We start from the raw sequence: 22,587 nt of genomic DNA on the forward strand, positions 1-22,587 counted from the left end.
GGGCATTGAGTCAAACAGAGCTTGGATGGCGTGTACAGGTACAGCTGCCCATGAAGCTTCAACACGATACCACAGTTCATCAAGAATAGTGACTGGTGTATTGTGAGGAGCCAGTTGCTCGGCCACCATTGACCAGACGTTTTCAATTAGCGAGAGATCTGGAGAATCTACTGACCAGGGTAGCAGTCGAACATTTTCTGGATCCAGAAAGGCCCGTACAGGACCTGCAACATGCGGTCGTGCGTTATCCTTCTGAAATGTAGGGTTTCGTAGGGATCGAATGAAGGGTAAAGCCACGGGTCGTAACACATCTGAAATATAACGTCCGCTGTCGAGAGTCCCGTCAGTGCGAATTAGAGGTGACCGAGACGTGTAACCAATGGCACCCCATACCATCACGCCGGGTGATACACGCCAGTATGGCGATGACGAATACACGCTTCCAATGTGCGTTCACCGCGATGTCGCCAAACACGGATTCGACCACCATGATGCTGTACCCAGAACCTGGATTCATCCAAAAAAATGACGTTTTTCCATTCGTGCACCCAGGCTCTCCTGTCTGTGATGCAGCGTCAAAGGTAACCGCAGCCACGGTCTCCGAGCTGATAGTCCATGCTGCTGCAAACGTCATCGAACTGTTCGTGCACATGATTGTTGCCTTGCAAACGTCCCCATATGTTGACTCAGGGATCGAGACGTGGCTGCACAATCCGTTACAGCCATGCGAATAAGATGCCTGCCATCTCGACTGCTAGTGATACAAGGCCGTTGGGATTCGTATTACCCTCCTGAACCCACCGATCATTGGATCTTGAATTACGCGAGCAGCGATGTCGCGATACGATAAACCGCAATCGCGATAGGCAACAATCCGACCTTTATCAAAGTCGGAAACATGATGATACGCATTTTTCCTCCTTACACGAGGTATCACAACAACGTTTCACCAGGCAACGCCGGTCAACTGCTGTTTGTGTATGAGAAATCGGTTGGAAACTTTCCTCATGTCAGCACGTTGTAGGTGTCGCCACCGGCGCCACCCTTGTGTGAATGCTCTGAAAAGCTAATCATTTACATATCACAACATCTTCTTCCTGTCGGTTAAATTTCGCGTCTGTAGCACGTCATCTTCGTGGTGTAGCAATTTTAATGGCCAGTAGTGTAGTAAGAAACGCAGAGCTGACTGTGGAACTTTTGTGGTGATCACCATGACGGCGCGGGCGTGGAGGGGCTGCGTCTCTTTGTATAAAACGCTACCCACCAAGACACCGCAGATGGTCAGGAGTTGGCGCTGCACGAGATGGACACACTTGCTGCGCGCGAAGCTGGAGGACGCAGCCACAGAGTAGCGGCGTGCATCAGCCTGGCGCGCATGCGCAGCTGCCGCCGCGCCGACGTTGCTCCGTGTCCGCTGCCGTCGCGGCCAGTGCAGTGCGCCTCCGGACGCCAGGCGGCGCGACGCATCCTGCACAGTGGGGGCGGCGAGGGAGCTGCCGGCACACGAGGTAGGCACCGCGGCGGCGTCCCTCTACGACCGCGCAGCTGCCATCGATGGGTCGCCAAATGGAAACTATGGTCAAATGATATCTGCGTTCGCACAACTTTTCGCCTAAAGTCAGACAAGATTGTCATCGCCGCTCCACATCCATCTTACCGGCAGATGACATATTAATGGATTATCCCGTTACTGATTGCTACAACGGTTTCATTAATTATGGTTCTCCCGGCGTACTTCACGTCGAAGTAGTGCGCGGGCGAACTGGCAGTTGTCAGTGTCCGACGGGCACAATATTTCGGCAATGAGCGCACCTGATGACGGGATTGTGGTCGTTTGTCGAAATACTGTGCCCGTTGAATAATGACATTCGCCAGTTCACCCGTGAACTATTTCGACGTTTTATTAATTTATCCGCGATAACGGTAGTTCAGCTCCTGTGAGTGTGAATGAAATTATTCTGAAGCAATACAGCAGCCACACATACAGTACAGCTTTATTTATGTCAAGTTATTTTCCGGGTTTTGATCCAACTTCAGTTGGAGTAACACATATTCAACAGTACAAAATTTTTGTTTACTGCTGTTGCCGCTCTTTGTCCTGTGATAAGTAGCGCTTTTATTCGCATTTATATGTATACCAGACGAACACACACTTCACTGTCGCACTGATGCAGCTCACTATTCACCATCAGATGCCAGTTGAAGATTGGTTAAAACCCAAAATACGTCTTCGCCTAAATAAAACTGTATAAAAATTGGCTAATTGCCATATTTCTTCAAGTAAGAACATTTTCGTCGTAGTTCCTCTGGATAGGGTAGCGGCAACAAGTGACTGTTTATGTTATCAAATATATTTTTTTGTCGTTTATCAGGTTTGGATGGTTTTTATTCGCATCTGAAGAAGGTGCTGTATTTAGACAATTACGTAATACAAATAGAAGGTTTATTATTTTTCATTAACACTAGCACCGTAGGGCCTACTTGATTTCGGTACCCACATTTTCCAAAAAGACGAAAAGAATCCCAGTATTAAGAGCAAATAATAGACTAAACTGTCCACATCCCGTAGATTGGTGAAGAAACACCCGAAACAAGAAATAGACCATAAATTAGATTCGATAAAAAAAGTCACGGTTTGCTGCTATCGCTTCCACAGTAATACAAAACACAGCCACCGTGTTTTCATCCAAGTTCCGGTCAGCAATGGAAACAAAAATCGTTTACTTTCTACAGTTTTTACGTCGGCAGCCGGTTCTCGGCTTATTATATCATTTATTGTTTGACGATTGCTTTTAAATCAGTATATTCATTCACAATGTTCATATAAATATAAATATTGAAGAACCTACGCAGTTCATGTTTCCACTGTCAAAAAGCGTTATCAGACTGATCTCGCTATGTTCGCATGGACGGGTGCAAGAATGCCAGATTTTTTTGGCGTTGAATGAGCTTGATATTTTATTTTTGTATTGTATACTATATTTATATTATATTACATTTATCATTTTCCATGGATCCCTATCTTGCCCTAAAATTTCGGAGCTGTAATTTTAAAAATTGGAATGCTTAAGTCGAGAAATGTTCTAAAGGACCGGAAAGACAGAGGGAGATTTTTGTAATAACTGATTGCGTGAGTTCTCAGGATTCGCAGGAGACCTCCGCACACTAATGTGCCACGTTGGACCAAAACTCGCACCATCTGACTGACGATTACCTCAGTAGCTGTGAATGACACGCAAAAAAAAAAAGAAATAAATAAATAAATAAAATAAATTATATATATATATATATATATATATATATATATATATATATATATATATAATCTTCAGCGCCATTCGACCACTGAGACATTCATCTGGTATTCAAAACTGGATCAGTAACTAGAGGTTAGATTACTCACGTTGGAACTTGATATGAACATGCGTCCACAGTTCATGATTTATGTTGTTAATCAGGCTCATAGGGAAAAGTACAAAACAATTCTTCCAGAACACGTTGACTGATTACGTGGACGACTTACATGTAACAGTTCGTTGAACATGTAATCAGTACACGATACCTCGCTGCACATTCAGTACGCGTGCCGGAACGCATCTTACCCCAAAAATTCCAAGTGTAGTGAATAGTTGAGAGTGGCCAAATCCTTATTCGTGCCTGGTGTAAACCGAATATAATTATCTCTTTCGTTAATGGTTGTCAAGTCAAAGGCTTAAACAACACTTGTAAATGATGAAGCATTTGTTGTTGTATGAGTTGTGGTAGCAGGTGACACAGTACGCTTTCTGCAAGGTGTACTAGATCGTGTTTGGACGTCACTGCGGTGGCGAACTGAATCCCACATCAGGTGGAACGCGTTATGTCTGTTGTTGCGGACCATTCGTAATACGCAGTAAATTATAAGTTTGTTGAACGTCTGCTTCATCTGACATCATGGCTGCTTAGTCTCATAACTAAGCATATACCTGTTGTGGTTGGCAGGAGAGCCAACACCGTGTTACTAGAAGGAGGCCGAAAGGCACGCGTTTTAGCTCACGCAGGCTGGCGTGAGGTCTGGAACAGGACAAGGAAGTTAGAATTTAGAAAAACGGACGTAGCTGGTGGAATACTTAACTTTAATCCGTTAATGAAGAACGTCGGTCTTGACGGTACATGATTTACAATATCAATAGTAACTGATAATGGCGCCTTGCTAGGTCGTAGCAAATGACGTAGCTGAAGGCTATGCTAAACTGTCGTCTCTGCAAATGAGAGCGTATTTTGTCAGTGAACCATCGCTAGCAAAGTCGGCTGTACAACTGGGGGGAGTGCTAGGAAGTCTCTCTAGACCTGCTGTGTGGCTGCGCTCGGTCTGCAATCACTTATAGTGGCGACACGCGGGTCCGACGTATACTAACGGACCGCGGCCGATTTAAAGGCTACCACCTAGCAAGTGTGGTGTCTGGCGGTGACACCACAATACCAAACTATACATTTCGTGTAGGTGGTGCCCCGCAGTTCGTAAGTACGAGAGAACTTCAAACAGTAAGTTACATATTATTATGACAGTCCAAGTAAATTTTGTTGAATGGTGCGCTGCACTTCAGAGTGACTGATACATGACGCAATTTTTTTTTTTTTATCATCGTCACCAAGACTCTGTAAACAACGGTCGGAATGAAACCTCCTGGCAGATTAAAACTGTGTGTTGGACCGAGTCTCGAACAGTCTACCAGTCTACGATAAAGATGGAAGAGAAAAAATGAATTAAAATTTGTGCCATTGCCGCGATTCAAACCCAAGTCTCCTTGCTTACTAGGCAGTTATGGTAATCATCACATCAGGACAGCATTGTAGCTAACATAGCTGAGTGGAACACCCTACTCGAATGCCCTCCCTAAAACACATTTCACGTCTTCAATCTATTTTCCTCTTCTTAGGGCGTTACTGTTGCCGAGACTCTTCAGTACCGGAATAGCACCCCATCGTTGGAAGTAATGGGGAAACGCTGCCTATGCCTCTGGCATTTATCAGACATATTCTATCAGTCGTTCAAGTCCTCGACGATATAAATCTGTTCCCTGGTCACTGACAATTCGATAACCACTGTTTGAACATCTTCATCGTCACAAAATTTGCGACTGCTTCGAACCAGTTCCTCGAAAGTCTGGACCCTGGCGTCTGTGGTTGATGTCGATGGCCTTCCTTCCTCATCAGCATCATCCACATGAGTATGGCTTTGGTCAAACTGCTACCATTTCACTACTGCTGGACCCCACATTGCTTTCGGTCGATACATCACCAGAACGTAGCAGTGAAATGGTGTGTAATTTTTGCGTTTAGACCACAAGAAAGGCACTGTCTCGCGGACTCCAGCTTTGGAATAGGCGTACCTACGTTTCCAGTCGTCGCACCATTTCGTTCTCATACTGTGATTGACCTGTTATCTGTACCGCAGCAGAACTGTGCCTTCAGGAAATATAGAATATTTACTCTATTCTGACAATGGGGCACTCTTGGTGCGCAGTGGGCTTAGAATGTAACGAAATGTGTAATTTCCTCAATTTCCCTCGGGTTTAGAAAACGTCATAGTTTGCCGCCAAGAGCTGCTAGTAAAAAACTTCTTCATTACAACCGGTTTCAGTCCTCAGACCGCCGGCCACGGTGGTCTCGCGGTTAAGGCGCTCAGTCCGGAACCGCGCGACTGCTATGGTCACAGGTTCGAATCCTGCCTCGGGCATGGATGTGTGTGATGTCCTTAGGTTAGTTAGGTTTAAGTAGTTCTAAGTTCTAGGAGACTGATGACCACAGATGTTATGTCCCATAGTGCTCAGAGCCATTTGAACCATTTTTTTAGTCCTCAGACCATCAGGAATCGTGTACAGCAGGGGAGAGAACACATGAAATGCATTTCACATTTAACTGGAAATATAACACTATCTGGTGCACATGCACACGCTTACGATTAATAACATACTGTGCATGTATATATTCCTCCGTATTGTCAGCAGACATTTTATAAATATACCATGAATGTCATTCCTCTTAAGGAAATGCAATGTCAATACGGATAGAAGTTGCTTATCTCATACAGACAAACTTACTTTCTCATACTCTACCAATGCTAAATTGATGTGTATTGTATCTCTCAGAGGTCGCAGTAAAACAGAAACAATGTGGATACAAACTTACGGTGTGGATTGCTTCATTTAGATGAAACTTCATAAATACTCGTATATGTCGCCAATGACTGCACTTCATTACTGCCATTTCTAATGTTGTTGTAAAACATAAGACATGCCATTGTACACGCCGTATAGATTGTTAATTTTTTACATGCTACTGTCACAAATGTTCATAATTAAGTTTATGATACAGATGTGTAGTTGTAAGGGTATTAGCCCCTGGAATAAAAAAAAAAAAGTTCAAATGGCTCTAAGCACTATGGGACTTATCATCTGAGGTCATCAGTCCTCTAGACTTAGAACTACTTAAACCTAACTAACCTAAGGACATTACACACAGCCATGCCCGAGGCAGGATTCGAGCCTGCGACCATAGCAGCAGCACGGTTCAGGACTGAAGCGCCTAGAACGGCTCGGCTACAGTGGCAGGCTAGAACCTGGAATCCTCGTGTAAATATTGATGAGTGCAGATGTATCATCTTGTAAACATAACTCCATTGTGTAGTGGCACTTGTGTGGTGTGTCTCCACGTAAAATAGTGGAGCCAATCTGTCTTTATACGGGATAGTCAGAAACAGTCTGAAAATCTTGTATGGTTATTGCAGGTTAAATTGTGCTGAGAAATAACTCTTACGAAAAATATTCGATTCGTTGCGACGTTTCTGAGTTAATTAGCACCGAAGTTAGCCAATCAGGCTGTTGGGCTCGCAAATTCAATCGGTCCTCCAAAGACGGTATCGCGAAACGTGTCCTACGATTGTTTTCCTAAGACAGAACCAAAGAGCGATACAAAAATTGGACAAGGTACGGTAATAAGGATCGAACCCGACCTACAGGCTGAGCAGACTCGTGCACTGCCATCTACGCTATGAGAACAACTGACGCTATACATGGCGGGCCGCTTGAATTTGCTCTCGCGAAGGACTAATTGGCTAACTTCAATACTAATTAAGTCAGAAATGGCGCAACGTATCTAATATTTCGTAATAATTATTTCTCAGCACAATCTACCCTGCAACACTTTACAAGCTTTTCAGGCTGTTTCTGACCACCCTGTATAGAACGAAAAACGACACTGTCAGGTACATTTCATTACTGGTAATGCGACGTATTTTATAACTCGGTAGTAACGACGTAGGATGCATTTTATGCTATTTGACGCCACAGATTAGGTATTTCCATGTAAGTTGTAGCTCACTTTAAGACACCTGGTAATGGTCAGAGGATTGAAACCGGCTGTGGAATAAACTATTATTAGTAGCACTTGGCGGTGGAACTACGACGTTTTTAAAAATCTTTTATCAACGTATGTTGATAGAACCTTATATTTGTGAGAGATAGCAAATGGTAAGTAATGCCCACCATTTGCCATGTACTCTGCGTGTGTTTTATAAGTTATCATGCTGGCAAAGAAAATTGTTGGCCATTTCGTATATCTTAAAATACATTTCTGAATGAGGCTTATCCGCCTGGAGAAAGCTGAATCTCTGGATCCGTAGGTTAGCATAACTAGTACTACGTTACGAATGAAACACCCTAGGCCACGTTTTTTATAACTGGTTTAAGCAGAATGAGACCATTTTCAGATATAAAAACAGAACTGGGACGGGAGCTATTTCGCTTCGTTTGAATTATAACTACGCGCTCCAACTGGTGCCGTGGTAGAAACTCTCCTGTTTCATCTGGCCTAATTCGGACGAAACAGAAATCAAAATTTTCTGTCTTCGTAGATTTATTGTAATAACTTTCCTGTTCATGTAATTCGATTGCACTGGGGAGATGAAAATTCCAATGTTCAGTTGTCTGAGAGCTAAATGAGTTATCGGATGCATTCACCTGTGTGTAGCTAGCTTACTCATCAAAGAAAGTAATTAGCTTGCGAATATGCTCTCCGAACTTTAAAAGAAATATCAGTCTGTGCTTACACATCGTATTCCATGATCTTATTAGAACGAGACTCTCTTTAGAACGATTTACCCAAGTGTGTTTACGTATAAAATCTAAATGAAATGCTAACTGACATCAGTTCAGGTGACTTGAGAAAACGTTAGTTATGACGTACAAGAAAACAGCAAAGATGTGACAGGAAAACAACATTTCGGTAAACTGCATGAGGATATCTGAATCAAAGATCAAGCAATGGCTTTATACAGTCAAAAAAGTTTTCATTTCGCAGCTGCAGCTGTTCGTTGAGAATGAGGCCATCATGACGAGTGAGATGTTTGAAAATCTCCAATTCCTCTAAGACATCTAACCTACGCCCCTTCTTTTCGTATGGAGAATATTGTTATCGCCTATGGCTTTAGGCACGTGTTCAGAACGATTTACCCAAGTGTGTTTACGTATAAAATCTAAATGAAATGCTAACTGACATCAGTTCAGGTGACTTGAGAAAAAAAGTAATGTTCTAATAGCATACGATCTATATTTATTCAGGATTCCAGCTACTCAGTTCCAAACACAGCATCTCCATAAAATGAATAACTGATTTACTTGTTGAATCTGAGCAATATTTACGTACCTATTCGTGCTGCTATCAATGGGGCAAGACATGGTACAGAAAGAAAGCGGGAAAGATTGATTATCTGTAATTACCTTGGCACACGATTTCGCATACCACTTCCTTCAATATCAGAGCCAGCACTGTCATCTCTGATATCGTAATAATTGCCCGACGTGTAAGTTGAGTGTCTGAACCTGAACCCAGATGACTATCGATAAGACCTGTTGTGTACATAGTTCCGAGTAGTCAGCGCGTACACAGCTTTCCCCAATAGAGCGCGCCCCGCTAAGCACAACAGCGCAGGCGCAGCGCTCGTCCGTCTCCGCACTACGAGATCGCGCTGCCATAAAGACGGACCAAATTCTGCTTCCGCCGATCCGCGTATTAATATGTAACGCAGCCAATGAGATTGCTGCTAACGTAGAACCTTTTCTCCTCGCGGATCACACTTGCGCAGTGATACCTGAACGCGCGAGGTATTATAACGAGTGTACAGACCTCCGATTAGTAAGTCTGCGTTAGTCTGTATTTGCCTGTACCAGCCTACATTAGTCTGTACCAGTCTATAGTCAAGTTTCAGTCTGCGCTTAATAAGATTATCACATTCCGGTACATAGCCATGAAGAGAAATGTATAGAAACTTTGTCAAGTATCAGAGATATGTGAGAATAAGATTAACGTACCAACACTAAAGGAACTTCAGATTGTCAATTGTAAATAGCATCCAGAATCAAGTTAAGGTTTATGATTATTATTATTTTAATAAATGTGTGTGAAAATTAATCAAGTTCTGTTTAAAGTTGGTCACCGTCAATCTGCTACTCTAAGCGTGCAAGTGGCATTTCTATCGTCTGCCCTAACGGCAGAAGATAAACACGCCACGATAAGACCACGAGACATATTGCTGACACTCGCCTGCTTCGTTAGAGCGACAAGTCAAATAATCTGATGGTGTGTGTGCCGAAGGTCTTACAGTACGCACACCACAAGACCAGTCCCCTAAAAGTCATCCTTTGCCGATCATCTCTTAATTACTGGACACGTGCCTAAAGCCATAGGCGATAACAATATTCTGCATACCGAAAAGAAGGGGCGTAGGTTAGATGTCTTAGAGGAATTGGAGATTTTCAAACATCTCACTCGTCATGATGGCCTCATTCTCAACGAACAGCTGCAGCTGCGAAATAAAAACTGTTTTGACTGTATAAAGCCATTGCTTGATCTTTGATTCAGATTTCCTCATGCAGTTTACCGAAATGTTGTTTTCCTGTCACATCTTTGCCGTTTTCTTGTATGCCATAACTAACGTTTTTTACGTTACAAAATGTATCTCTATTTAAAGCAGATAAATATGTAACTTCATCCTGTTATTAATGCTTACGTAATGCCTGAATCAGCTGCATCACAATTTCACGTGTCTAATTTTGAATATACAGTAGCCTAGTTGTTTCTGCAGCTAGATGGCGCTCGTAGCAACACCATGTATACTTGCCCACACTTTATAAAGTGGGCACCTCAGTCTCGTTGCAACCCTTGTTCACAGTACGAGCAGCCCTTAGCGGCTCGCCATCTCGCAACTGTTCATGACGTCCCCTTTCCGGCTCAGATCTTTTTTAATATGTGACTTGTAAGTACTGCATCTTTTCCAGTCAGTACAAACCTTAATTTTGTTAATGTACTATATACCTAATGTTTTAGAACAGTTAGTCTAATTCTGAAGATGACGCTCAAAGTAGCGTCGAAACCAAGTCAATTTTGACTTAATATTTGTGACCGAGGGCTTATTTGTTCCAATATAATTTATTAATAGTTTATCCGTGATCTATGCAAAGCTGTCAAAAGTATCTGCTGAATTAAACAAAATTGTTTGGACAGCACAATTTGGTATTTTAGGTGCTGTGTGATAAACATCACCATGCTACGGACTAGTCATCAGTAACAGCTTCATATGCCCTCCTTGCAAAGACGCGCTGTTGAGTGGCTTCATATTTAAACAAATGCGCAGTCTAGTGATCATAAACAGCACATCCATTCTTATCTTTCTTGCCAAATACTGGTGATGAAACTTCAATTAACCACCAGGAATCCAAAATTCCACTCCTGGGTCGAGCGGTGCTGCTCTAGGGAACATTAACAGCGTGAACTACGAAGGCGGGGGTTGTAATGAAGTGCGTGCTCATATTAACCTCTCCGAATATTCCGCCTTTCCTACATACTGTTGTTACAGTTTATACGTGCTATGCTATGGTTAATATTTGTTTCCAATAATCTTACACACCACAATAAGCCTTCATCGTACTTTACTAAACAATTAGTGTTTCCCTTTTAAAACCGTAAGACAAATAAAGTCGCAAAATATCGAGCTGCGTGCTAAACACCGTAAACGCAGTGTATGGTGTCTCTAGCGCGATGTCTGTATCAGGTCCATTCATTATTTTCATTGCTCGAGACACGCAATTTCTACAATAAATAATCACACTCGTTACCTTGGCTCCATGACTATTATTTCAATGGAAAAAATACAAAGGAATTAAATCTTCATATTTTCCTCACGTGATATATGCAGAATGAATATAAATTTCATTTCGGTACCTGCAGTTACGCAAAGCTTTTCATCTACACACTCGCAATCCGAAGCTGAAAATGTCACTGTCAGCTTCTCTGCCAGTAAGTAAGACCTGTGTGCTCTAGTGCTGTGTGCTATCTAGTCCTTTGGGCTCAGCTGTTCATTCATTAGCTGATTAATGGCGTTTCATTTACATATTTCCATAGACTTATTGGAATACCAATTAGATAATAAATTGAGTCATCTCCATTTATTCTGAAATATCGAAGCAACTGTTTTATGTAGAGGTATTGGAATTCCAATTACACAATAAATTGAATCAACTGCATTTATACTGTAACGACAAAGAACTCTTTTGTTTTATTTTTTCGTGGAAACCGAGCTTCCTTAAAGTCTATGAATTATTGTGAATGTGAAGATTCGTGGACAGCTGTCTTTTTTGTGATCAGTGTCATCAGTCATTTGATACGTTCTCTAGATGTTTCCATGCATTACTATCTTCAGCTGTTCAGATCAATGCTGCTCTTGCGTGTTTTTTTTCTCCAAGCTCCTTCAATTATGTTTTCTCGGTGTTTTCTTATCTGTTGAAAACCAACAAAGAACCTTCTCGGTCCATCTGCTGTACATTCACCTAGTTATACGTCTTGCCCGGCACCATTTCATTCTCATTACAATCGTAATAACGTCTTGCACTCCAGTGTGTCTCCTGAACTATTTTCTTTATACCGTCTTTCTAGTAATTCAGAACATTCATCCCTCCCCAGATTACTGAACAACCGTCAGTTTTTGTATGGTTTCCGCTTTGACAGGTCATGGCTCACTGCCGTACGTCAGAACTGGAATAATCGCACACTTTAGCATGGCCCTTTTGCATAGAATCCTGGGAGCGGAAACTTGCGATCAGCTCAGAGCGTAATGGGCACTAGGACATTCCCTGTCTCCTCCTACCAGGGCACCTAGCTTATTTAAATGGTTCCAAGCACTATGGGTCTTAAGATCTGAGGTCATCAGTGCCCTAGAACGTAGAACTACTTAAACCAAACAAACCTAAGGACATCACACACATCCATGCAAGAGCCAGGATTCGAACCTGCGACCGTAGCAGTAGCGCGGTTGCGGACAGAAGCGACTAGAACCGCTCTTCCACAGCGGCCGGCTGCCAGTTTATTATAGATTATAAGTGGAACGAACATGTGATACATTCATACATTGCAGAACAGACACGAAATTTGATGGCGAGTCTCTAGAAGCACGAGTTAGAGCTTCGTTGATCATATTTGTAAATAATTTTAACAACCACTGCACACAACACCGACCACAGATCAACTCACAGTGGTTACTTACCTTTACGGCGCATAGTACTGTTACGTAGCTAAGGCTGGCAACGAACGTAAACACTCAATAGCACAACCAAGTCAACCGACTTTCGCCAGTCAGAGAGGGCCCAAGTTAAAGTGTGCGATTAGTAGCACATACTGATATTGAATATTCAGTTTCAGGCACACCGGCAAACATACCTTTCAAAACGCTATTTAGATTATGAGAATTATTAGTGTGATTTTCACATTTTCGTTTATTTCTATTCGTGTTCAGTCCAGTCTTTCTGTAAATACCAAAACTCATCCGTTGATTCCTTGGCTCTTTTACTAATTTTGTTCGGTAGGTTTGTTATATACCATTTTAGGATCATAGTAATCAATTTTCAAACGTGTTCTATTAAGTTTTCTCAGTCAGTGTTGATGTTTAGCTCGATTAAATGTAAACAGTGGACTGGCATTAAGAAAACTAAGGAGGATCAATTATGCACTATTAAAACATATTCCTTCTTTGTTTTGCCAGTTTGGGGACTCGAAAACCTCTTCTAGGAACGTCGAGAATAACTTTGTTAATAAAGAATCTTTCAGTCTGACTCCTCTTTCAGTTAGAAACTTCTTACTATACTGATGAAGTTCAGTGGGAGTTTTAGTAACGATGTAGTATCTGTACTTTCTACCTCATTTAATCAATGCCTAGTCTTCAACGACAAGCTTTCTTAAAGTCTAGCCGACCACTGTGGCCGAGCGGTTCTAGGCCCTACAGTCTGCAACCGAGCGACCGCTACGGTCGCATGTTCGAATCCTGTCTCGGGTAAGGATGTGTGTGATGTTAGTTAGGTTTAAGTAGCTCTAAGTTCTAGGGGGCTGATGACCTCAGATGTTAAGTCTCATAGTGCTCAGAGCCATTTGAACCTTAAAGTCTGTGAATTATTGTCCAATTGGTAATTCGTTAAGATCAGTCTTTTCTGTAATTTTGTTACAGAAAGGACCAAGGTGGTATGTACACAAACAGTCTATCGAGCTACGTCCACTTGTAAAGCCACCTTGTTTCCTCACGTTAATAAAATGCAATGTTTCTTCTAAGCGCTTAGCAATCAGTATTTCACGCAAACTGTCGAGGAACATGTGACAACCTCCTATGTTCGACATCAAAATGTGATAATCACTTGCAGGCGGCAGCTGGTAACACTACCAACGGAGAATACATTCATCCTGGCGGGGCCGGGGCGGGGATGGTGGCGGACGGATGGTGGGGGAGGGGGGGCGATTGAAAAACAATGCAATCGTTGTGGTAATGTGGCGGAAACGGAGCGATTTATCGGAAGTCAAAAAGGGCATGATTATTGGCTTTAGGGTCAGGCCTAGAAGCATTTCGGGAACAGTTAAGTGTGTAAACTGTTCTCGTGGCGCCGTCGTTAAAGTATATCATGCGTGGCAAAATGGCACTATCTAAATTCGGCATCGAGGCAACTGAGGTACACCAGGGGCCATAGATGTCGGGGGTGAAAGACGGCTGCGGAGATTTTTACGGGCGGACAGACGTGCACCTGTTCAGAAACTGTCAGGCCAGATGAACACAGGGACTACCAACAATGACTCCTCAACGACCGTTGAGCCAACGTTGCTGAGTATGAGCCTGAATAGCAGACGCCTGGCTCATGCACCCACGCTGACTGCTGTCCGTCGGTGACGAAGGCCGCCAGTACTGCAAGGCATGCCAGTACTGCAACTGGGGTCCACTATGTGGCAACGGATGGCCATTTCGGATGAACCACGTTTTATCCTCCGTCGGGCTTGAAATGTCTGAAAGCCAACACTCTGCAACAGTAGTCGGCAGGACCCAGGCCGGAGGAGGGAGCGTTATGCTCTGGTGAATGTTTTTAGGGCATTCCATAGATAACCTCGTCATTGTGAATCGACACAAGTATGCACCTAACCTTGGGGATCATGTCCACCCAGTCCGCCCAGATAGCTGAGTGGTAAGCGTGACCGATTGCCGTCCTACGGGTCCGGGTTCTATTCCCGGCTGGGTCTGTGATTCTCTCCGCTCAGGGAGAAGTGGCCGGACCTGGCACGCAAGTAGCCTCCCGCCCAATAACACCAAACGCTCATTTCCATTTCCACCCATATACGCAGCTTGTTTTTCTTCGACACGTTGGCGTTTACCAACAGCACAAACTACACCATCCCACACAGCTTGCATGTACGTTCGTGGTTCCAAGAGGATCAGTTTACCGCATTCTCCTGGCCACCAAACGCCACAGATTTAAACACAATCGAAAGTTTTTACGACCACCCCGATCAAGTTATTTGCGCTGTGGATCCTCATCCGCGAAACCTAGGGTAACTCGCCAAGCCACTGGAGTCGGTGTAGTTCCACGTTCTCATAGGTACCTTCCACAACCTTATTTACGCTCATACCGCACGTCTCGCAGTGGAACGTGCTGTAAAAGATGGTTATTCAGGCTTCTGACAAGTGGTGTCATTAATGCGGCTGCACAGTGTATTACAGAGAGTAGGCTGGTGGGTCTATGTTTTTTAAGATCTTGCTCATTTCTTTCCGTTTGAAATTTAATGATGATCATTGTTTCGAATTTTATGGAACTTTCTTCTTCTAGCTTGTAAGTTCCTGTGGTATTATTTTGTCTCCAGCTATAAAAAATTTCATTAAATCAACAGCGGCCGGTGTGGCCGAGCGGTTCTAGGTGCTACAGTCTGGAATCGCGCCACCGCTACGGTCGCAGGTTCGAATCCTGCCTCGGGCATGGCTGTGTGTGATGTCCTTACGTTAGTTAGGTTTAAGTAGTTCTAAGTTCTAGGGGACTGATGACCTCTGAAGTTAAGTCCCATAGTGCTCAGAGCCATTTGAACCATTTTTTTTTTTTTTTGAGGCACGACACTTTGGTGACTTTCGCGTCGACGAGGATGAAATGACGATGATGAAGACGACGACACAAACACCCAGCCCCTGAGCCGAGAAAATCTCCAACCCAGCCGGTAATCGAACCCGGGCGTCGCGCATTTCACCTTATCTAGGCATTTTCAGGCTGATCTTAATTTTGTATTTCTTAGTACGACCTTTAGACAGTGTAGCTAAAGGGCATCGTCGAGTACGTCAGGCCAACATCGCTTTCGTTAATCTCAGTAAATACTTTCTAGATGGACACGAGTGACTCCAAGACCTGCATAACGCGTTCACGTTCACAGGAGAAAATAATAGAATAAGATGGGGCTTAAGCAGTTAGCATAATGCGCAGATAAATCGCTCTATTTCCGCATTACGACAACGAATGCACTATTTTTGGCGTCCCTCCGATACGCTTCATATAACCGATAACTACTAGTGCTGGCACCTGCGTGTTGACTGGTTATTGCACGTTGAAGTTCAACGTAGGCCGTGAAATGTCGTGTGGCGTGGGCCTGCCGGCGGGTAGATCTGATCGCGTGGGGCAAGTCTTTTGAGGCGACGCCCGTCCGAGATTGGCCGAGCGGTTCTAGGCGCTACAGTCTGGAACCGCGTGACCGCTACGGTCGCAGGTTCGAATCCTGCCTCTGGTATGTATGTGTGTGGTGTCCTTACGTTAGTTAGGTTTAAGTAGTTCTAAGTTGTAGCGGACTGATGACCTGAGAAGTTAAGTCCCATAGTGCTTAGAGCCATTTGAACCATTGAATCAGCTTCAGGCGCTTCTCCTTTTCTCATTCAGCGAATGGCATTTCTTCCAGAATGTCGTTATTTTCAATATTAAGTATATCTGTCCCTGATTCATCTTTCGAACTATGCAAGTATCTAAAGCAATCTTGGAATGCCCGCACAGCTTTCTGATTTGTTGTAACAGCGACGTATGTCACCTGATATGATGTATACACAAGTTGTTTCTACTTCATCATCCCTTTACACTGATCAGCCAGAACATTATGAACACCTACCTAATAGTCATTGTGTCCACTTTTGGCACAGATAGCAGCAGCGACGCATCGTGGCGTGGAATCAGTGAGGCCTTGGTGGGTCTCTGACACACACACACACACACATATACACACACACACACACACACACACACACACACACACACACACACGTCACCTATTTTCTGTAAATTCCGGGGAGTGGGCGATGAGTTCTGAGGCCATACTCAGTCATATCCCAGATGTGTCTGATCGGGTTCAGATCTGGCGAACTCGGAGATCAGAACATCGGTTCGAACTCGCCACTGTGTTCCTCAAACTACTCCACCACACTCCTGGATTTATAACACGCCGCAGTATCTTGTTGAAAAATCCCAGTGCTGTCGGGACACAAGACCGTCATTGAGGGGTGTAAGTGGTCTGCAACCATGTGAGGTGTCAGGCAAATCCAACACCTTCCGTGAAAACCCTGACATGATAAGCAAATCCAGTAGTATGTTCCCTAGCTCTGAATAAATCGTGACATTAAATTAACCAAAGTAATACGAGTAACGAATGAGCAAATGGAATACCACAGACTAACACAAGAATGCCTAAATGCATGTCATACCTTCCCACCGTGAGACAGACGCAGTTCTGAGGGGAGAAACGAGAACAGAAGCCGAGAGCAGAACCGTATTAAGCCGGTAGGCCCTACGATGAGGGACGGACGGACACCCACGTCGCCAGCTAGCCGCTAGGACCACACCACCCGCAAGTTTTAGCGTGAGACTTTTTCGCGTCTCTGTTACGTCAGGACCACCCCCCCAGCCAATGTTAAAAGCTAGAGCCCTCCAGAAGAACAGTATAGATCTTACGATAACACAAAAAGGGCTACGCCACCCGCAAGTTTTAGCGTGAGACTTTTTCGCGTCTCTGTTACGTCAGGATCACCCCCCAGCCCATGTTAAAAGATAGAGCCCTCCAGAAGAACAGTATAGATCTTACGATAACGCTAAAAGGACCACACCAGCTGCAAGTTTTAGCGTGAGACCTTTTCGCGACTCCGTTACGTTGGAAACTTTAAAAAACAAGGTCCCACCACAAAAAGTATAACGTTTCTCATAGGATAGACAGAATTTTTGTAGGCGGAGCTTAAGGTTAACATTGAGACCCTGTTTGGTCAGATGAAAACACAGCCAGATAGTTTTTTTAAACCAACTTCGGTAAATTGTAGTAAGGAGAAGTTAGGAGGGAGTTGCTTCCGAGACGGAGAGGTGAGCGGAGCTGTGCTGCCCGCCGCCCCCTGACGAACACCGACAAGGTAATCAACGCACGCGATGCCGCATAACAGCGCATAAACCTTCACTCAGAACTGCAGAAGTCTCATTTGTTACACCCCCTTTTTGCGTAATGCTAGTGTCGATCGTCAATTAAAGCTCATGGTGTTCACATTTGCCACTTGAAGTAAAAATCTGAAATGCAATGATTTTTCTGTTATATAGTTATTGAGAAGCTACATCAGCCACTGTAATTTACGACTAGTTAGATAAGTTATTAAAGATAATTGAGGTTCACTGTAGACCATTTTGATAGTTTTCTCTTTTGTGAAACTTAATTTAAACCTAGATTATAGATGTGATATGGCATAGGTCATCCTTCGATCCATTGTAGAACTTGGAAACCCATTCAGGGAATATTCGTTCACATTTTTGTTGAACGCAGTTGGTTTTTATCATCCTGTATTAAAACATTTCCTTTTATCAATAGTGCAATTTATAAACAATGTTTTGTGAGTAGAATAAAATTTCCAATGGTAAACTTAACTTCTTTTTCGACGTTATTTTACCAGCTAACTAAAAATATGAAAGCCTTGAACCCCTTCCACTAAATTTAGTTAGTATTAAGATTCTTTTACAGGGAGTGCAGTGGAGCTGACGCTGAAATCTTTAAGTATTTGGTTATATCATCTCTAGTCTCACTGAACTCTTCTGAATTCTACATGTCATGTGTGGTCTGGCGTCTCCTTACCAGCAACAGGTCCCAGGTTCAAACTAGTCAATTCCCTAAAAAACACGTTCAGAACCCACTATAAATTATAAAATGTTTTAGGACCGCATATTTTAAGCAAATTCTTTATTACTTGATAAAATTTGGCCCTTTGCAAGTCCATTTTATATTTGTTTTTCTTTAGGGATGTGCTAAAGGGAACACATCCAAGAAATTTTGGTAATGTATGGCCTCTGTCATTTCTGCCGTCACATCCGAAATTACCCACTGAAGCCGGCCGTTGTGGCCGAGCGGTTCTAGGCGCTTCGGTCCGAAACAGCGCTGCTGCTACGATCGCAGGTTCGGATCCTGTCTCGGGCATGGATGTGTGTAATGTCCTTAGGTTAGTTAGGTTTACGTAGTTCGAACTCTAGGGGACTGATGACCTCAGATGTTAAGTCCCATAGTGCTTAGAGCCATTTGAACCATTCTTTACCCACTGAAGAATTCTTCCTTAATCTTTCTCCTATAGTCACATTCTTCTTAATCTTATTCTTCTTCATCTTAGGTCTCTAACTCAGATTAGTTAGTATCAGTACGGCTTTCCTCTTGAGTGCGCTATAGATGGTGCAACTGGTATCCTCCATGACCTGGTTGATGTATTCTAGTCTTCGTCTGCCTCTTGTATTTCTCCCTTCTGCTGTCCCTTCAATGATACTTTTAAATACACCATCATGTCTCAGATGATGGCTGACCCACTTGTTCATTTTGCATTTGTTTATCTTCAGGAGACAAGGATTCTCTTCCTCTACTCTGTGTAGCACCTCTTCGTTTGATATCTTTTCTACCCAGGAAATCTTGAGCATTACGCGGTAGCACCACACTAGAAGGCTCTTATTTTATGTTTTTCCGTTTCTCCGATTGTCCATGTTTCACTCCCGTGCAGCAGCATATGATTTGCCTGAGACTTTTGTCTGTGGTGCTGGATGTGGAAACACTTCTTCTCTTGTTAAAAGTAGTTCTTGCCTGATGGATTCGGCGTGCAATATCCTTCCCTGACCTTCTGTCTAATGTTATTTTAATCCCTAGGTAGACAACGGATCGATGGTCTCCAGTCGCTTATCGTTAAGTGAACTTTGGACAATGGTGTTTTGTCTGTCCACCACTAAGATTTCCAGATTATAGGAAGACCTGAGGGTGGTTTCCATTTGGGCCAGCAACGCTTCTAATTGTTCAGAGTTTTCCCTTAACACTGTGATATCATCAGTAAAGCTCATCATGTTTATGTTTTACCACGAAATTTAATTGCTTCTATAGCTCCTAGTTTCTCCCTAGCTTCCTCTATTCCCGTTTGAATGTGTCCACGAAACAGACAGGAGGAGGTGAACAGCCCTGTCGTTCACCTTGCGTGGTAGTCGTTCTTCTTGATGATGTCCACACTTTACCACAACCGCCTCTCCTGTATACGGTCTCTGCATTATTCTTCTGTCGTTATACTTTATTTCAGTCTCTCAGCATCATTAAATGCGAATTCAAATGTCTCGATCCTTCTTTAGTCGTAAGCTGAGTATTGCTTCTCGTGTGCATACACCTCGTCTAAAGTGAAACTGTTCGCCCGTGATCACTGTATCTGTCCTGACTTTAATCCTCCTTAGAATAACGGAGGTAAAGATCTTCGAGGTGTCTGTTAGCAGACGGAGTGTCCTATACTGTTCACATCTCTTTGCAAATGCTTTCTTTAGTATTGACACTTCGTACGTTTTTGAAGTGCGCTGGGATCTCCCCGGTTTCATATATGACTCAAAGATGGAACAGTTCTTCAAGCAGCTGTTCCGCAGCGGCCTTGATGGGCTATGCTGGTATATCATCAACTCCAGTAGCTTCCCCAGGTTTTAGCTACTCGATTTATTGCACAAGCTATAAACTCCCTCTTCTTCCGGATAGATTTCCCAGCGTCCTCAAGTTCCAGATTTTCGTTATCTCCTGAATACAGTTTTCCAAGGTATTGTTTCCAACCTCCAACCACCTCTTTATGGTCATATGATACTATTCTGTCTTCATTCTGGACTCAATTTTATTTGTCTGTTTCCGAAGAACATCCTCATTAAAGGTCCAATATTCTCCTATAGTAAGATTTGCTGGCCGTTACCAGCTCCTTTAACTCTTAGTAGAGGTTTCCCACCCTCCCTATAACAGTATGAGGACGTTTATACATTCATATTAATGATTTTTACATCGTATTTTTAAAACAAATATTTCTGTAATGTCTGATATTTCTTCAATATCTGAGAAACTTTTTCATTGTTTACAACAAAGCCTATATCCAAATTCCATTTCGGGTATGTTCTCTCGTAGCAAGGCATACGCACTTTCGTTCATTCCTTTTTGTTTTCATTTTTCGCTTCCATTGCAATAACCTTGCGATAACCCATTTTTATATATCTATTTCCCATTCCAATACTATTACTCAGTTACTGGATCCTAGATTTTTACAATTTATTGCCCCTACATAAAAAGTACAAGAATCAATGTTCTTATAGCATCAAAAATTATTAGGTAACTTCTTTCAGAGATTCACTATATCATGTCAAAAATTCAGTTAAAAACTTGAGAATAAAAAGAATTTAGTTTTTCCTCTAGCAGTAAGATTAAAAATCCCTGTAGCAATTTACATCAAATTGTCCACTAGAGAAATCTGGTGTTCTCAGACCCCTCTCCAAAGTTCCTAATAAATTACTTTTCTAACTTGGTAATCATGATCCAGAGCACAAACTGTACAGAAAACTGTGATTTCATATGTTTATTTATTAATACTCGTTTTCCTGTGTATATGTATAGAAAGATAAATGATTCTCAGAGAAAGGGATGAGAATATTTCACGACGCATGGCTAAGTTCTTCCAGAAAAGTCTACACCGGTCTGTTTCTCTCACAAACATATCTTGTGTATTAAGTAGTAACTCGTCCCGTGCTCCAGTGGAGTTTTGGCCTCGATTTTGGAACGAGTCATTACTTAGCTCACATCATGCCGACAAAGCATATATGAAAAAATTAAAAATATGCAAAACAAATACTATCTGCAGTATGTACAAGTTAGCAACAGGTTACAGCCGCAGGATCCGAAGCATTAAGAAGAATCTTATTTATATGTGGGTTCACAGCATCCAAATATTTCGGAAAAGAAAACATGCCCAGTGTTGGCTCTATATTCATATCGTTTATCTGCTGTGCTATTGGTCACTTTCTGTTAACATGTCACTATCAAGCATGTGTACTGCAACATTACACAATGTCATACGAGATCTGGCATGCAAATCAAATTATCGATCCACATGTAAAGCCACACATGAATAACAGCGTGCTTCATATCGAATACGATCGAAAGGACAGTAAATACGTAAAACTTGAGGACGAAGATACCGTCCATGCGCTGTAGAACCACATCGTATCAGCGAACTACAACTAATACGATTAATATTAGGTTCGGTTCGCGCGTATTACGTGAACTGGTTCTGTAGCGAACGAACAGAATGTTAGTCCTTAAGTTCACTGTTCGTGGATCTTTTACATATTTACTGACCTTTCGATCGTCTTCGATACAGAGCATGCTGTTATTCATGTGTGGCTTCACATGCAGATTGAAATCTGATTTCCATGTCATATCTCGTGCGATAATATTAATGTATATGTGCTTTACAATGAGGTGTTCATCGAAACTAGCCAATAGCATAGCAAATAAACGATATAAATATATAGCCTACAGTCCGCCTGCTTAGGTGGGGTGGTACCGTGCTTGCCTCCCGTGCAGCGGGCTCGGGTTAGATTCCCGGCCGGATCGGAGATTTTCTCCCTCGTGGACTGGGTGTTGGTTGTCCTCATCAACATTTCATCCTCAACACCGGCACGCAAGTCGACCAGTGTGGCGTCGACTGGTATAAGAGTTGCACTTGGCGGCCGTACTTCCCGATTGGAGCATTCCGGCCAACAATGCCATACACTCATTTCATTTCATACACCCTACAGCTGACAATGTCTTCTTTTACGAAATACTGTGAAGAACTCACATGTTCTAGTAACGCAGACAACAGCACCGTCGAAGATGGAGCGGCGATGGCGAAGCAAAGCAGGAAGACTTCCTCGTTTCTCCACCACTCGTGTTGTCAAC

General features: G+C 42.9%; 1 protein-coding gene across 1 annotated transcript in view; it reads left to right on the forward strand.

The window, feature by feature from the left end:
* Window positions 1-22,587, forward strand: part of LOC124788491 — a 540,210-nt gene that overhangs the window by 92,287 nt on the left and 425,336 nt on the right. Inside the window, exon 3 of the mRNA XM_047255760.1 lies at window positions 1,384-1,508. Within this exon, the coding sequence (XP_047111716.1) occupies window positions 1,384-1,508 (125 nt within the window). The remainder of the gene's footprint in view (window positions 1-1,383; window positions 1,509-22,587) is intronic.

The sequence above is a fragment of the Schistocerca piceifrons genome, chromosome 3 (assembly GCF_021461385.2).
Source record: "Schistocerca piceifrons isolate TAMUIC-IGC-003096 chromosome 3, iqSchPice1.1, whole genome shotgun sequence".
Taxonomy (NCBI): domain Eukaryota; kingdom Metazoa; phylum Arthropoda; class Insecta; order Orthoptera; family Acrididae; genus Schistocerca; species Schistocerca piceifrons.